This window comes from Aphelocoma coerulescens, chromosome 1, assembly GCF_041296385.1.
Source record: "Aphelocoma coerulescens isolate FSJ_1873_10779 chromosome 1, UR_Acoe_1.0, whole genome shotgun sequence".
NCBI classification, from domain to species: domain Eukaryota; kingdom Metazoa; phylum Chordata; class Aves; order Passeriformes; family Corvidae; genus Aphelocoma; species Aphelocoma coerulescens.
In genome coordinates, this window is record NC_091013.1 from 110,646,275 (window position 1) to 110,664,950 (window position 18,676).

The following is an 18,676-nucleotide window of genomic DNA, read 5'->3' on the forward strand; positions in this document are numbered from 1 at the left end:
CTAAGCCTGTAGCACTCCTGGGGTCGTTGTGACTCAAGTACAGGACCCAGCGCTTGGCCTTGTTGTACCTCATACAATTTGCCTTAGTCCATTGATTCAGTTGCAGCAGAAGCACTAGAAACAAAACTTGCTACAGTATCTACTGTTAATTAAAACCACCAATATAATGTATGAACCCTAGGTCACCTGGTCTAGGGAACATACTGTGAGCAAGTTATGATAATAAAATTCACGTAGGATCATTAAATTCAATATCAACTACAAATCACAAGATCAGCTAAGAAAACTGTGTCACTGGGAAAAAATGATGCTAGTACTTGTTGTGGGATCAGTGCCCTTTTTTGCTATGAATTCACATTTTTATGTATTAAGTTTCCCCTCCCCTTCTGAGTCTTCTGCTACATTTCTCATCAGATGACCAGAGTTCACCTACAAGGGATGAACTTTCAGTCAAGCTTCTCTGCATCAGCAGCTTTATCAGCTCCTGTTGACTCAGTGTAGCCTTTAGTATTCAGCAGCAGTACAAGGAAGAAATGCATGAAATCCATCCTGTCAGATTAGAGATTCTGCTAACTATTAGGATTGGAGTAGAGTTGGAAAATCCCTTTGAAATAATATGCAACATTTTTTTTTGTATTTTTTTTTCTAAAGCTTTTTAACACTGGAGCAGGGACTACCTTCATATACATTTATTAACAGCATAAAAGATCCATTCAGTCATGCATAAACCACCAACATCCTAAAAGAGTGCAACAGAATGCACTCTTCCCATTTTGAACAACATAACTAATGCTCACTACTGCTCATGCTTTTCTATCTCCATTTTAATTCCTGTAGTTGAATACTGTTCTGTGCTGTAAAAACAGTTCTGAACATGATGTGATTAACCTTAGGGTCCCCCCATCCCCTCATCTCAAAGCCCCCTCGTACATGGCCTATGCTTTCTATTCATGTTCAACCATCTGATTTCCATATAATTTATTAACATAACAGAGCTTTAGTGTGACATTGATTGAAGCCAGCGCTTGCTGAATGCAGTATCAAAGCATAATTTGCCAGAAATCAAATCTAATTTACTGTGTACTATTTAAATTTCTCAAAAAAAAAAAAGGGAAAAGAAGTTTCAATAGAAGTATATTGGGTCTGTAATCTCAATGGGGGTTTTTTTCCCCATATTTTTGGCTAGTCTGCTGAAATTCAAGCAATATATTTCATTTTAGAGCCACTGTCTTTGACTTTCAGATGTCAGTTAGGCAAGAGGTTTTCTACTCTCTTCTTCCAATAGTAAAAGGTAATAGTCTGATAGGCACAACACTCCGTTTGCTGCTTCCTAAGTTTTTTGAACAGATCTTTCTAATGATCTTAATGGTTAGCTTGAATTAAGCATTAAAGTGCCACCTAACTTTAACAGCTGAAGCATATCAAGCCTGCTGTTACTTCTCTAACTGTACCTTTTCAGAATGTTTTAGAAATTCACCTACTTTGAGAGCAGCAGTAATGGCTTGAATAAATTTTGCCCAATGTTCGACTGAAGCTGTGCTTTGGGAAAGTCATGATCTCACTTAACCCTTCTGCAGAATGGAAGTAATAATATTTATCTGTCTTTATAAACAGCATCCATATGTGAACATAATGAGCTCTCTTTTTAGGAAAACTGAAGAACCCAATTCTTCAATTGAAGAACCAAAAAGAGAGCCTTGCTGTCTCTGAGCAGGGTTATACAGCATTCTTTGGGGATAATGACAGTCACAATGTTTGGGTAGTTGCATTTAACCAAGAATTACTCCTGCAATTATTTACTGTTGCTTTCAGTTTTCAAGTTTAACTAGAAACTGACAGGTAAATTTTGATATGATGAAAACATTGTTTAAATGCTGTAAACAATGGTATTTTTATCAGAGGCTGTCTGTAAACAGAGCTATAGCAGAATATGACAACAAACTATGACAAAATTAAGATTTCCTTCATTATAGAACCCCATCTTTGAATAAATTAAAAAAAAGCATGCAAAGTTTTATTTTTCAAAAATTATGTTTTTCACATCCTCTAAAATTATGGTACTAAATAGTTTGGCTGAAGAAACTGGTTTTGTGCTTGATTTAATGTGAGTAAAAGCTCTGATTAATTTATTTTTATAGTGAATTTCTAGTAATTATGGCTGCAGAACAAAGCTAGAAAAGATAGTGTTGTGGAACTCTACATCATTGTTTGCTGGAGTCTTTAGAAATCTTGTCCTAGTAACGATGAGGCCAAAGATCTGCTCATGTAGTATGTCAAATGGTGGAGAGGACTTGGTGTGTGGCAGAGAGAGAACAGAGCAACAGGGTCAGTCCATGTCTGAGCTACAGATTTATTTTCCTTGTCTGTTGGGGGGAAATTTTAAAAATAAAATTTAAAAAAAAAATTAAAAAAGGAACCTTTTTCTGATGTTAGGAAAGTGAGAGATGTTCAAAATTAGGGATAGGTCAAAAACTGGAAACTAGGTAGAAACCAGGGCGTATATCTCTCATTGTTCCTTGACTACCAAAATACCTTAATTTGATTATTGGAAGGTCTGCTACAGCAACAAACTCAGTTGTGTTGTATCTGTTTAGACCTCTGAATTATTGATTTACAGTACAGACCTGTGTGTGTGAGAATGTTTCAGATGAACCTTTAAACTTGCCTACCTTGCATTTACTTTCTTACATGATTTGAAGGACAGGCTCATGGAAATGCCATGCCCTTCTTGCTTCTGTTGAGCTGCCTGCGAGCGCTGTCTGTGCACCCCCCAGTGCACCAAGCAAGCCTAAGAAGTGAATTTAAGCATCCATCATGCTTAGGTTTGATCTATGGGATGGTCTCCTGACACCAGGTTTTTAGTCACCATAGGAAGATTGTACTCTTGAGGCCACCCACAATGCTGCATAGACAGGAGTCAGGCACGCATAGCTCCTGTCAAATGCAGGTATAGTACCTGAAGAGATCAGGGGGTTTCTTCTCTCTGCTGTGCCTGAGGTCACTGTTGATTCTATATTAATGTCCTGAGCAGTGAACTTCTATAGCTGAGCAGCGAACACTGGGCTGATTCAGTGGCCTTTATTAAGCAGGTGGTCAGAACTGTAGAGATACTTTAGTGTAAGGTGTGTCTATAGGAAGAGAGGTTTCTGCTTCACAGCTTACAGCTCTTTTCCTCTTTCCCTTCCTGTACCACTGAACAATCACATGCACTGATTACCACACTGCCATTGCCTGGCACCTCTGGGGGTTGCACGCAGATATACTGGGTAAAACAAGGTGAGGGAAACCCAAGTAATTCGCTGCAGCTCAGCACTTGAGGAGTAGTACAGCATGAGCTCAGTTCCTAGAGTATGTATAGCAATACCTTATAGAAACCTCAAAACACATGGCTATCAACAGGCAGCAAGAGGGCACCTCACCCAGAGTCCTGTCTGTTCATAAGATTAACACCTGCTAAGGCGCAGGAAGAGGTGGACACTTCTCTCCAGTGAGGCCCAGACCTCTCTTTAGGAGTGTGAGGCAGAAGAAAATACCCTCTAACTTTTAAATTGATTGTGATTCTAAATTGATGTTTAAGTGCTTTGCAGTTTGTGTTTTAAGAGTGCCAGCACTATTCAACTGATGCTCTTTAGGCTCCTTCTGATCTGTAAAGCCTTGGGAAGTACCTCATAAGATAACTGCAAAGTGTGTTTCAAGAAAATCAGGTTTGCTCATGCTTCTATGCAGTTAGCAGGTTTGTGTCTGTGCTGTCAGCAGGTGTAATCGAAAGCTGGGTCTTGATTGCTCTTTGTGCCTAATTAAATAGTTTGTAATTATAATGCTGAAAATACGGTTTTCTAAAACACTTAAATTCTGTTTACCTAAAAGCTTAGTGTTCCTAAACCATCCCTCTGCACAACCACAAAACCAATCGTGGAACAGTAGATGAGGGTGGGGTGAGGGGTATGGGGTTTTTTCTTTTACTTTTTTTCCCCTTCTTCAGCCTGCCCCAAAAGTTAGCTAGTCCTCTGATAAGAATATTTGGAGATGCTGAATACATTTTTAAAATATGCAAGAGAGTACAAATCCAGTTACAGTGAATTCCAGTGATGAACCAAGACTGGAGAGTTTTCGTGTCACCCATAGAAAAGTCATTTCCTTCACTACTACATCATGCTCAACATAGTTACTGAGTTCAAGCTTTTTATCCCAAATCCTCTAACACTTCTTCCCCACACTTCTTTCTACTCATTAGCACCTTTTCTCTATCTTCACATTCCCACCAAGCACTGACTCTATTCTCCACCATTACCCCCCAGACAAGTCAACCTATGCCCCTCTCTTAGAAACTGTTCACTTCTGACTGTGCTTCCTGGTCCCCTGTGACTGAACATTCTTAATGCCAGCTGCTTGAAAACATAGCCAGTCCTTCTTCTTTCTTGTTTTGACTCCAGTCTCCTTTTTTCTTTTCCTTGTGTCTTCATTATCTCCTGAAATACCTATTCCTTCTTACTCAGCACTCACCTCTGCCCACTAACTCTTCAACTTTTGCTTCTCTCTAATCTTTAAACTAGCTGAAACCTGGATTTACCAAGTTTGTGTTCTTTTAACAACCATTCTTTTTACAGCAAGTCCTCCTCCCCAATCCATTCTTGACCACACTGCTTCTAAGAGGAGTGAGAGAGCTCTTGAACTGGTCATCCAGACCTTTCTCTCCTTTCTCAATCATTTTTAAAAGTCCAGAGGGGCAGATTGAGAAAGGCAGTCTGCAATACACGATAGGTCCAGCAGCTCTGTGAAGTGTGAGGGGATGAGGGTGCTGATACCTTTCCAGAGCAAAGGTAGAATACATCCAGAGTCAGCAACATAAACACCTGACTCCTGCTCTTTAGCATTTAATGTCATCAGAATTGACTCTAGCATGTACGGTTGTAATGTTTCTTTCCTTTTTTAATTTTTTTTTTTAATAACTGGGGATGTCACATACATATATTGCTGCTCTCTTTGTCGCTGTTGTTGTTTCTGTTTATATATTAATTCTGTCTATACTAATAAATGTTTCTGGTGTCACGTCCTCTGACATAAAACAAATCTCCATAATGTTGTCTCTTTCTTTCAATATTCCCTATCCCTCCCTTGCAAAATATCCTAAACTTACACCATGGTTTTTCTTACCTTGTAGCTCCCCCACAGTTTGTGGTGAGACCACGAGACCAGATTGTAGCCCAGGGTCGAACTGTGACTTTTCCTTGTGAAACTAAAGGAAACCCCCAGCCAGCTGTTTTCTGGCAAAAAGAAGGAAGTCAGGTAAGTTGCAATCACCCTATAAGTCTTTCAAGTCTTTCTAAATAGTTGTATTGTTAAATTTTAAGGAAAATTATTTACATTCTCTTTCATAGAGTCTTTTAATCTTTCAAAATTTCAAAAGAAATTTGTCTTTTTAAACTATCACTAGTCTCTACTGAAATCTGTGTTGCTTTTTTTTTTTTTTTTTAATATTTTGAAGGACACAAAGGCCATATAAGTTGTTGAAACCTGTGCTAGGCGCTGTATGAGAGAGTAGATGAGTAGAAAGCAACAGTGTATATCTTAAAGGCTTTTTGTTCTGAAGCCCCCAACAAACAGGTGGATGAGGCAGGCACAGTAGATAAAAAAAGGTATGACTCAATTTTGAACTAATCAGAGCCAGTAATTACAGTTCACAACCTGTCTAGACATGATCAAGCAGAATGTATCCAGCGAGCTGATTTGCACTGGCATACAGATACAGGTTTTGAACACACAGATGCTTTCTTCAGTAAAATTGTCTCGAGAAATTTCCAGATCAGGTTTTGGAAATATTTCCCTGATCATCTTCGAAGGCAGACTTTGTGAGGTAGCAATCAGCGTTGCCATCAGCCCACACTAACTTCTATAGCTTACTATTTGAATGGGATGACACAACATTTCTTTACTGGAGGCATTGTGTGTCCCAGGTCGTGAAATAAGAGCTGAACCACAGATCTCCTGCTCTGCCCCACCTGCTTGTGCTCCACCTTCTTAGGAGATAAGAAAACTGGTCCAGAATGACAGGGCCAGGCTGACAGCATTTTGTGCTCTGCTGTCTTGGTGTCTTACAAAGACACAACACAATTACTTTATGGATGTAAGCTTGTCTGAGTAAGCTTAACCTCAGCCATGTATATCTCTCAGCATAATATTTTGAGAAACTTAGATCCAGCCTCCGAAGATCACATCCTGGAAAAACACAGTTTTGTGAGTCTCACTAAGGTGACAATTTTTCCAAGGGGAAAGTAGAATAGGATATTGAAATTAAAGTAGGAAGTACTGATGTGCTAGCAAACATTTCAAACCCCTTCCTTGTAGAGCATTTTAATAACATGGTAATGTTTATGTAAAGTGAGCTTATAGTGTCACACTTGAATATAATAAAGTGGACATCCATCATGCTGTAATAAAGAGAAGAGCTTCTAATTAAAGTAGGACATCATTTTCAGGATTAAAGTCATTTAGCGTAATTGAAAAGTGTTAATACTCTATTTTATCCTCTTCATTGGTATCACTTCAAGGGTAAAAACATTTTAAGGTGAAAATGCATCTTGTGTCTTTAATTGAATGTTATTACCTACTGATTGTACTATGTTGAAGCTGCTTAATTACAAACCTGGAAAATTAATTACCATATTGAGAACCAGATCCCTGAGGGTTAGAATAGTCTTTTTTGGCAAATAAATGCAACATAAAAATTGATACTTGCATGGTTTATAATCAAACCTTGAAACATGGCTCAATGTGGTTTACAACATTCTCATGTTAATCGATCATCAGTGAAGTAACACCAGTTGGGGTTGCCATCTCAATGTATAACTTGGCAGATTTTGCAGTGAGATGACACAGAGTGAGTGAGTTTCCACATAGTGTATATCATCATAGCAATGGAGGGTGGTATTTTTGCCAAATTACATGGCTTTTCACCTTTGCATCCCAGCTATAATTTGTGCTTGTCTCTACAATGCTGTTTCTGCTTTTAGGGGTACTGTTTGCAGCACCACTTTCAGTGTTTAAAGTAATGTTATATAGTCGTGTTATCCCACTCCAGTAATTGTAGGGCATTTTTGGTTGTGAGTTCATTTCTCGGTCCTGTGTTTTTGAGCACAACCAGCTGGAAGGGAGGGGAGCAGTTCCCTCCTGAGTAATTTTTTTGTACCAGCTTGTGTGTAAACAGCCGGTCCTTTGTGCTTGGTGGCCTTTTCCCCAGAGCCCAGCAGCCACCCACCAATGACATGCACAAGGGCAGGGCCTGTGTAACCTTTAGACTCTGTGGATTAAATTCTTCCTTGAGATAAATTCAGTGGTACTGTATCAGGGATGGCTCTGGTCCCTCTGTTTGCAAGCCAGCATGCCACCATTGTGCCCAGATGAGCAACCTGACAGCTAACTAAAACCACTGAAATTGTGACAAGCATTGAAAAATGGGTTGTACTATAATTTAGGACAAGTTATGCTTCATAGTTATCTGGTCTTTGAAGGGAGGAGTCATGAGACTGGTGAACTCCTCCTGATGTGTGGAATATTCACTGGGACATGGTACCCTTCCAGAACAGAGAAGCCCATGCTGAAGATAAAAAGAAGGATTGATTCCCCTTTCTAATGCAGTGATAAAGATGGTTCTGGACTATTTTAAGAATTAAGAGCTTAATCCTTGCACTGCCTTTTACACTGTGCTTCTTTTTGTACTTTCCATAATGAGTGATAAATGAAGTCAAGATCAGCCATGTCAAATTTCTCCTCTTTTTCATAATATTTACTGAAGTTTTCATAATACCCTTGTCCAGTAGGTATCTGTGCCAGGCAGAAGTATTCTGAAAGTTTCAAGGCAGTTCAGAAAACAGGGCAATTATTTGAGACCCACTTAGTCCTGTAGCCTAAAATTGTTTCAGAATTTTAACACTTTTTTTTCCTATTGGATCTGACATGTTTACTGGATGCATATTGATTTTTGAGGAAAAATTTGCTGTTATAAATTTCTTAAACATTTCCATTGAAAGCGGATAAGAGAAAAGCCTAGTGTGACAAGTAACCCAATAGGTTAATACAATTATAAGGATACTTGGAATGTTGGATCTTATTTAAAGCATATCTCTTTCCTTTAGCTGTCAAAACCATAGAGATAAAGGTGTTTTAATCCACTTAAAAGTAGAATTTGTTTCTTATTTGAATTGTTACTTGTTTCTTAAGCAGTTTGTTTCTTATCAGTTCCAAATAATTTTTGCAAACCATCAAGGTCTGCTTTAGAAGAAACATATCTGCAGAAAATTCATTTAATACCCTACTCTACCCTTTTAGATTTTATTTTTAGTCTGTACAGACAAGCTTAAAAGTTAGTAAGGAGTCATCATTAGAAAGCACAGCAGAGCTAGACAGAGCTGCAGTAATGAATGAGAGCTTATCACAGCATGGTAACAGTGTTTTGGGGAATTCCTGATGCAAACAACTGTATTTTTCATAGAGGCTTGTTGAGTTGACATAAAATCCAGACCCTGTTTTACTGGAATTACTGTTTAATTATTTTTCAAGCTGTTCTGGTTTCTGTCTCATTGGGCAATGCTGCTGACCTTTCTCTTCACATTGCCTTCCTATTCCTATTCTTACCTATTCACAAGAGCTGTGCCAGAGGGTGTAACTTTTTCCTCGGAAAAACAGCTCTCACCACTAGAACCTTTTTGGGTCTGTAGTATTGATTCATTCAGTCCTTCATCATATGCAATGGCTACTAGAGCCTTTCCCATTATTATTATTGACATCTCTTTTCTCCAATCCAGCCCAAAGGCAAAAACTAATCCCCCTGTTTTGTGCTAACTGATACCTTATCCTACGTGCAATTATTTTTTTCTCTCTGATGATTTCCACATCAGATTAATACCCTTTCTCTTCACCCCCCAGGCTCTACACTGCACTTCTCCTTCGGTGTATCACAGTTTTAATTTCCTTTTACTTCTCCTTTAAACTCTCATGCTCTGCCAGCTTCTCCTACTTTATGACATGCTCCTGTCTTCTTCACAGCTTTACTTATGTGCCATGCTCTTACTTTCTCCTTTTCTCAGAACATGTTCACAGCCAAACAATAGTGCTCTGCTCCCTCAGGTCTCCAGGATTCAATGCTTTCTGCTAGTTTTCTAGTGTTTACTGTAGTGTTTTGTCCTTCTGGTTTGATAGCCAAGTATATTATTACAATTACATTCAGAATGAAGACAAATGTGTCATAAATATAAATTGCTCAAGTGTGATTGTGGAAAATGTCTCCTTGCCTGCACCCCAGTCAGAACACAGCACTGTGTGCTGTCAAAAGGCTGTTTCTAATTTAAACTCTGAGTTGCCCAAGGCAGGAAAAGCAGCTCTATGTGTTCATAAAGTCAGAACCACACTTACTTCTTCTCCTTGATTATTTATAGTACTTTTAAGGAAAAATCATTGTCTCTGTAGCTGAAGGAAAAGTGGTGCTTTTGTGTTTTGAATTGATGTGAGATGAATTGTCTTTGCAGAACCTACTCTTCCCAAACCAGCCTCTGCAGCCCAACAGCAGATATTCCGTGTCACCCACCGGAGACCTCACCATTACCAACATTCAGAGGTCTGATGCAGGCTACTACATTTGTCAAGCACTGACGGTTGCTGGAAGCATTTTAGCAAAGGCTCAGCTGGAGGTTACTGATGGTGAGCTGTTAGAAATTCCTACTGTTTTTTCCTGTCAAAAATACTTTAAAAACAGTGTAAAAAAAAAGCATATGAGACCACATAAATCATACAAGTAAATGGACAATTTTCTATAGGCAGTAAAGTGAGAAAAGATCTCTGTATTTGTCTATGGAGTAAAAAAGACATCAAAGTCTAGTTTGCCTCTTGCTTGCTTTCTGGAGGTTTGTTAACACTGGAAAAAAAAGGACAAACCAGCTTAGAGTAATTTCGGTGAGAAATGAAGCTGCTTGGTTTGCTAGAGCTAAGATAGGACTGGGAAAAAAAAAAAAGGAGAATTAATAGGTTTGTGATTAAAGCAGTGAATTGGAGTGCAAAAACATGTATCTCCATTCCCAGCAGTCTTCAGTCCTATCTTAGACAAGTAGGGGATGTGTCCTTAGCTCAATTAAATCAAGAGTTGCTCTGAAGGTGGTGGTGTTAGTTTAGAATGCCTAAAACGTGTAGCCCGTTAGTCCCTCCATGAATAAGGCACCTACCTCAGAGCTGTGTTCTAAGAATGCCTCAGTAGAGATAAGTGTGAAAAAAGTCATGAAAATCCATAAGTAGAGAAGAGTTTTCAGGAAAGGAAAAGCACTACGTGCTCTGTCTTGGTGCTTTTCATTTCAAATTTTTGGGTTTGAAATTCATCCTGCCTTGAGGTTTCCCATCTACAAACATGAATCCTTTTCATGTGTCAGGAATCCTGTTGATATCCCTCTTCATCCTATTGTGGATAGAAGGCAGTTTGCATCCTTTAATGTTAGTGAAGAAAACAAGAGAATTCCTCTTATACTCAGAGACTGTGGCATTCCCCAGCATCATTATTCCTTATCTTAACTGACACATTAAATATCTCCTGACAGACTTTGATGAATTTTTGCCATTAAAACTGTTGTTATATGCAGAGGTCTACTTTTACTGTTCCCTTAGAGACCTGCCTACACCATGAAAGTTTGAAAAGATGTCTAATTTTGAATAATCTGCCTTTTCACAAGAGCATATTCATCACAAGTGACAGGTAGAGAGGTTCAGGCTCATGTTATAGAGGTTTGAGCATTAATTTGATGCCTTTTCTTTGTTTTCCAAAAGCTGCCTATATTTTTATGACAAGGGGAAATAATTTCTGCCTTATCCTTGCATCTTTTCAAACACATTGCTTTTCTGTAGTTTCTGGAGGCTAAAGACTTGGCTTTGCTTTGCAGTGTCTTTAAGTCCTTTCTCTCATGGCCTATGACAAAATGATGAATTTTCATTCAATTCAAATTTAAATGTAGATTAAAAGGTCATTTAAAAGGAATGGAAAGGCAATATTTTTTAATATCTGTCCATAGTGCTGCCTGTTTCAGGGCCATGACTGTGATTGGAATAAATAGAACACAGAAACATTGCCTGGGAGGACACTGAGCTGTTAAATGGTCACACCTGCTGATGCTGCACAGATTTACAGCAACAGGCACCGAGTGGATCAAATCAGGTTCAAGGATGCTAGTGATGAGAAATTCTTCCTTTTGACAGCCAAGGGCTTTGGTCTATCTTTATCTATTTCTTGTGTGGGGGAAAAAATAAATCCTAATTGATCTCTTTGGAATTTTCATTAGTTTGTTTAACAAGCCAAGGGAGAGTGTCCCTGCTGAAATGCAGGCTCATCTCCGGTTAATTCTGATTAAAGGCAGCGTGCATTGCACATTGCTCGAGAAAGCATTAGCTGGTGGCTCTGCTGCTCAAGGAGTGCAAGGCCTGCCTTCCTCAAATGCTTTCCAGAACCCACTGTCAGCACAATCATTATGAAATAACACAAGATTGCTTTATAGAAATACCATTTCATCCCGGAGTCAAAGGGCAGGTGAGGTCAGGAGAAAAGTGCCAAAACAACAGTGTGGAGCTGAGATTATGTGAATAAATGAACCATTAGATCACAGATATTTTTTTTAATTGCTTTTAGTTAGGAAGTTAACCATAAATGTCAAAATAATCTGTTTTGGTTGATGCTGAGCAGAAGTTATGGGAGCTAATGACTTTTATCAGTAGGGAAATCTAATTTAATAGTTTTAAGAATATAATAAGGGATAAACACTGTGCGTGCTAGCTATATGCTTAAGCATTAGTGTTCTAGTTTTTGGCTGGTGATTTCAGTTTTACTTCCTAGCCCAGAATTTTTCTGTTTGGTTAATGATTTAATAATAGTGGCGAGCCATCTTTTTCATTTTGAACACATTTTTGTTTGATCCAGAGTAATTTAGATCCAATTGAAGTTCCAATACAGAATGAAAACATGTCATGTGCAGAAAAACAAGTGCTTAATTATACCATATATAGCAGTGTTTCAGTTGTTACATCTTTGCACTTACAAGTCTTTACTGGAAATATTTTTAACTCAAGTGTTCACATGAGAAGAGATTACTAGCTGTGATGAAATGTGCTGAGTTGAGTGATAATTTTGCTGATTACGGACTGTGCTAAGAGCCTTCAGCATATTTGAAATTCAAATCTTGTATTTTCTTGAAAGGCTATCATGTAATTCACTGTCTAATGCACATCTGGAAAAGCAAAATCATTTTAAAAATTGAACAATCTTAGCAATCCTTTCAAACCCAAGAAATGAATATGCAGCTCACAATCTTAAAATGACAGATCATGCAAATAAACCAAGTGCTTCCATCTCTGTCTGTTCTCAACATACAAGGAATAGTTTCCAATTAGTCTTGTGTTAGTATTTGTCAGTCATGTGCAGAATATTTTGGAGATTTTAATTTCTCCTCAATAAGTATTAAAATTTATTAATAAATGTTTCACAGTTTACTTGTCTGCAAATCTGGCCACCATGACTCTTAGCCCTCATCCAACATATATTACATGTTCTTTAGCAAGTGTGACAGTTTCAAACAGGAGAAACCCAGAACAACTTCACAACTTCCTGTGAAGCTCTTCCACCAAAAATAAAGTCAGATGAGGGATTGGTCTCTGCTTTTCCACCTTTCAGAGAGCACCCTGCCCTATCATGAGTGTTCATCATGTGAATTTCCTTACTTGGGTCTGATTTTACCTATTAATTCACCAGGACAATTTTTTGAAATTTTGATTTTGTAAGTGCCAAAGTAAAGACTTCATTTTGTCTTTCTCTTATTTTAATTTCCATTGTAACTTTACCACAATCCCCCCAAATTTAAATAGTTTCAGTTGATGCAAATTGCATTTTTAGTGAATAAAATGTTCATGAACAAATATAATTTGTTGTTTTTCTATAATCCACTCCAAAATTAAGATGCATTTTAACACAAAAGGAATGTGTTAATTTTTCAGTTACCAGAATATGGATACTGGCAAATAGTTTCAAAACCTTTTTTAAAATTAAATTAATTTTGACATCAACTTCTGTTTTACCATGCAAATATGTTTGTAGGTACACAAAATGTTTTTGTGGAACAGATGTAGAAGTTTCCAGCTAGGAGAAAACTATGAAACTATGTAAATTAAAAAAAAAAAGTAATTAAAATATTTTAAAAGCAACTAATAATCCCCACACCATTTTGTGGCTATTTTTCAGTTGCACTCTCTTCTTCAGAATGCTTCTAATATATATCTTGTTTTAAACTCTAACCAAGTTTTGGATCCTTACTAATGAGGAGACCTAAGCAGCAGGAATACAAACACACAGGTTTTCGAGAAGATTTACAAGTCGTAGTTGTGAAGACAATACAGCCGTTCACAGATCAGTGGAAACCCTAAGTGTTCATTTAACCTTTAGCCTTAGTGTCATGGAAACCTGTAGTGGTCTTTCACCCATAACATCCTTGAAAAGGAAGATTCCTTCTGGCCAGGAGGCTTTCAATTACACTATTGATCAGAGCTATTTAAAGGATTATGAGCTCCTCATTTGGGCTGTAAAAAAAAAAAAAAAAAAAACCTAATTACATGTGAAAGAACAATATCTGTAATGCAGTAGGTTTTGAAAAAGCTACATTGCTACACATATGAGACACTTAGGTGAGCAAATAATTGCAGTGGAATAGCTAGCAACTTAAATAGTTATTCTTCCTTAATTTTTAGCTACCTAGAATACTGGAATTTGCTGGTTTACCTTAAATCTAAAGGATAACTTGCACAGCTAAATTTTAATTTAAATATACTCAGGCTGCAGCTACCCTGATAGTACATGTGAGCTGAGATCAATTTTTATTTTACCAAATGACTGAACTGTGTAGTCGTAAGGAACCATAATGAGATCAAAAATTTTGTATCAAGGTGAAAACGCATTACATTTTTCTTGTTATATCGTGTTTCCTGTCCTGTCTCTGGGTTCAGTGGGTGATATTTCAGAATTTCCAAAATAGCTTTCACATTTGATGTTGAGAAATAATCTGCGTTGGCTTTCTATTTTCAGTTTCAAAATATGTATTGGCTTTCTATTTTCACTTTCAGTTTCAATGAATGTGGTGAGCTCACACTCCAAGGTGTGATTCTGATAATATTAATGATTCTGTTCTTTCTGAGTCTTGTTAACAAAAAAGGTGGTAGTATTTTTGCAACATTAAAATTTCAGAAACAATTATTTTAGGCATAAAATGTACCACTAACATATCCATGTTTTATTTATCAAATAGCATAATGGAAGCACTTTGCATCTGTTGACAGTTCCAGAGGTTTGCATCTCAAACAGCTCAAGTACAACAGAAACCATATTGCTTCATAATAATTTGTTTTCACTTCACTGTTAGAGTCAGGTGTTGTGTATGGACTATAGTAAACAGATTCTCTGCTAGAATAAATGATTCAAACTCAATTGACATCAGCAGAGGCAGTCTAACTTGCACCAGTTTAGAAGGTAATCCTGCCTGCTACAATATTTAACACCAATCACACAATAGCTCAGTTGTTCAAAGATTTAAAACAGCAGCAGTGTGGCTGGTAAATATATAAAATTACATTTAAAGAAAAAAGAGTTCTCAGTTCTGTTATACAAATTTTATGCAGGAGTCCTAGCCTTGTTTATATTCAAGTATTTCACATTCAATGTGTATAAAAACATTCTTTAGAAATAAAGGTTATATTTTGTTGCTTAACAGATGGCTCAGGTTCAACAACAGAATTGTTTAGGAAAAAATTGTCTTTCAAGAAAAATGAACATGAGCATTTTACCTCATCTTCAAGATATCCCACTGGTCAGGGAATGAGGCTTATATGCAGCCATGCACTCGCTCACTGGTTGCAGGGTCCTTTAATCAGTATTGCAAGCATGCAGATGTAAATTATCAGGGAAAAAAATTAGGAGTTCATGGCTTTAAAAGGTGATGAAATGTTTTGATAAGTAAGCTGTTAAATTGTGTGATTGAGTTTGAGCTTTTCTCCACTGGAAAGAGCGGTACAGTCATTTAGATCCCTCAGATTATGAAAATGTTTTGTATACCCTTAGATATTTTTTGCTGATGAAAACTTGCAGGTAGAGTAGCAAAGGAGGATGTGGTTGGTGCCCAGGCTAGAACAGCTATGGTGTTTCACTTTTAACTCATCAGATTTTCTTTTTTAGACCATAAATTTGGTAAGCAATTGAGCACATTTTGATGTGACATCAAAGGTGTGCTTTAAGTGCCTTCCCAAACTGGAAGAAAAGTGATGAACTTCAATTCTTTTCTGAATCAAGGTCTTAATTTTCATCCTGTGTTAAACAAACAAGTCTGATGATCTTTGCTAACAGATATTTTTCTATCTACATGTTATCTCGCAGTGGTGAAATAAAACTCTTACTAAAATGCTTTTCATATATGCCAGGTAATTGCTAACCTCTATCTATGGCTCCTCCGAAAAGAATGTTTTTAGCCTCTTAGAGGCTGACTTCAAGCAGCCTCTCAAAATTGGTCCTGTGTGGCAGAATAGGGCTCACAGCAGCAGCAGAGGATGTTAAAGGAGTGGATGCCAATGCCTGTGCCACTTTTTAGTCCTGACAGATCGGCCTCCGCCCATCATCCTCCAGGGCCCCATCAACCAGACCCTGGCAGTGGATGGCACAGCTCTGCTCAAGTGCAAGGCCACCGGAGACCCCCTCCCTGTCATCAGCTGGCTAAAGGAGGGGTTCACCTTCCTGGGCCGGGACCCTCGAACATCCATCCAGGACCAGGGGACGCTCCAGATCAAAGCGCTGCGGGTGAGTAATGGCAGCACAGCGAGCGTGACGGGTTCTGCGGGGCCGGTTTGGAGCTCTTGGTGTGTGCCTCAGGCAGCTCTGCCACCTCCTGTTGTCTTCAAAGTTGTCTTTTTTACTATGCAATTCTCATCAAGTCACCATCCATTCTTTGACATTGTGTAGGAAAGGGCAGGGGAAAGAAGAGCAAAACTGACTTCACATATGTCTATGAGAATTCCCTAAAAACAGAATTGATATTTAAAAGCTTATGTACGTTGCAATACAACACGTGTTGGGGGTAGACAGAAGTATAAAAGGGCAGTCCTTCCTTATCTTTTCTGTTGGTCTTACCCTGAAGCCATTGGCCTCTCTGTCAAAACTTAAGAGCAGTTTCTGGGCAACACCTGATCATAATTTTCCAAGTACTTGTGCTAGCAGGTGATGTGGAGCTCATCAGGGTTTGACTATGTGCTTTCTCCATCAACAACTCATCAGTCCTGAGCTGGCTGATTTATTCCAGTGTTATGCTTCCTGGAAATGTTCCACCAAGCTGCAAATGGGAAAAGACAAAGAATGCTGTAGCATACATGCAGTCATGTGCGGAAGGATTTCTATTAAAAATGAAATACTTATTGTAATATTTACATTTTTACACATGAGATAATACAGTATCCCATAATACTCCAAATAGGATAATGTCATATGTTGTTGATAAATATTGCATCACTAATCTCTTTTTTGGCTTTTAATTTTTCCCTGTTCAAAGATAAATGTGTGTGTTTGTTTGTGTGTATTTGGACAAGCGTGCATATGGAAAAATAGTAAGTTATATGTACTTATTTGTCAAGAACTTGAAGATAATTTCACAAACCATTTAATTTAGTCAGCAGAAATGTCTGCACTTAATTTTGCCATCCAAAAAAATGTCAATAAACATAGCTACTAATGACAAGACGTAAAGAGCAGTTTTATTTTTGATACCATCTCATCAGTGATTGTAGATGATTTGTGAACTTCCTTGGAACAAAATGGTATTTATTAAAAAATTTATGCTAGCTTTCCTTGAGTAAACAATTTATCCTTCCTTCCTGAGCTGAAGGCAGGTTTAGGCCATGAAGGTTAATGCATTTTTCCTGTAGAGCTGGATTAAAGAGTGCGCTTGAATAGTCAAGATTCCCCAGTAGTGTTAGAAAGCAGCAATTAAAGGTGGAAGCTTAGTGATTTCAAACAAACTTTCAGGCATTGATGATGGGCTTCTGTGGAGTGTCCACGAGGCAGAAGCTCTTGGGATACCTGTCTGCATGCTGCTATGCAAACAATGAAATTGGTTCTGAATCGTGCCAGCGCATTAATCTCACCATTAGAGGCTGTGTCTGTAAACTACAGGAAAAAAAATTGCTTGCAAGAGGAGAAGAAAACAGTATTAGTAGTGAGTATGGTTCTGAAAGACATGAGGCTTTTATTGATCCTTAAGTGGCTCATTCACTGGTAACCAATTTTCCTTAAAGGCTCAGAAAGGCATTTTTTAGAAACACCTCTATAGCAGTGATGTGCACTGTTTGTTTGACTCCAATTTACGAACAAAAACTACACAGAACCATAAACACCAGTTTTCTCCTGTGTCTTGCAAATTTTATGAATTAAATATGGATTTAAAGGAGGAATGTTTAACTTTTCTCTCAGGTCTAGGTAAACAAGGACTAGCACCACTTCCTAAGGGAAAGAAGGGCCACAAAGATGTCCAAGTACGCTTATACACCCAAGTTCAAAATAATTAATAATTGCCACCCACATGTCCTCTGCTTTCTGGCTGAGGGTAGATTTAGAGTAGGTATCAGGAAGAAATCTTTACTGTGAGGGTGGTGAGGCACTGGAACAGGGTTCCCAGAGAATTTGTGGATTCCCCATCCCTGTTAAAGGCCAGGTTGGCTGGAACTTTGAGCAACCATGGCAGGGGGGTTGGAATGAGAGGATCCTTCCTTTCCAACACAAACCATTCTCTGATCCTTTTCTGCTATTTCTGTGACAGCACAATCAAATGATTCATGAGCCTTCAACAGTCACATAACATGGACAGAGTCATAACATGAACACAGAGATTTTTCTGATGAGCCAATCTCTCAGTTGCCCTGAGGAAGACAACTAAAAACTCACCTATGTCACTCAGTACCCCTTCAGACAGATCAACACTGATGGAAAACTCCCTTCTGCTGTAGAAATGTGCCACACCAGGATTAGACACCTGCATTAACTAAGGAACAAAACTTTATTTTACTGAATAGTAAAGATTTTTCCTTTTACCTCCCCTGTAGTTTGTTTTTTTTTTTCCATAGCACAAAAAAAGTAAAAATGATTGAATTACCAACACACTAAGTCTGTATCTAATCCATCCACAGCCTGGAAGTTAGATAATTTGCCATAACTTGCAAGAAGCAGTGCATCTCCAGCTTGCTTTGTGTGCTGTTTGCCTTCTGCAAGTTACTCTGTTGTGTACACCAGATACCTCATTGAGTATGCCATACACCATCTGTCACAGTAGTACACAAATGAAGTTGAGAACTATAGCCTTGAGAAATATTCCCCATTATCATGTAATGAAGAATTATATATTTAATAAAATCTCAGAGGAAGCAAAATAAAGCACTGCTTCAGAATGCTACAAGGCTCTCTCCTCTGGAAAATCTCTCCTTTCAGGAGTCTTTCTCATTTCATTAGCAGCACTGCTATATTTCGAGTCTTTGAGCCATTGTCAGAGGGGTTTTCATTATTGCTTTTATTTCACACAAAAAACCATCTCCTGAAATGCAAGTTATGCTCATTCAGAAAATTGAGCTGGCATTAATG

At 38.1% G+C, this 18,676-nt stretch overlaps 1 protein-coding gene across 4 annotated transcripts in view; it reads left to right on the top strand.

Moving 5' to 3' along the window:
- Positions 1 to 18,676, top strand: part of ROBO2 (roundabout guidance receptor 2) — a 435,570-nt gene that overhangs the window by 327,696 nt on the left and 89,198 nt on the right. For all 4 annotated transcript variants that reach the window (XM_069024393.1, XM_069024409.1, XM_069024402.1 and 1 more), the window contains 3 exons: positions 5,162 to 5,286; positions 9,522 to 9,693; positions 15,648 to 15,853. In XM_069024393.1, coding sequence (XP_068880494.1) covers positions 5,162 to 5,286; positions 9,522 to 9,693; positions 15,648 to 15,853 — 503 coding nt within the window. The remainder of the gene's footprint in view (positions 1 to 5,161; positions 5,287 to 9,521; positions 9,694 to 15,647; positions 15,854 to 18,676) is intronic.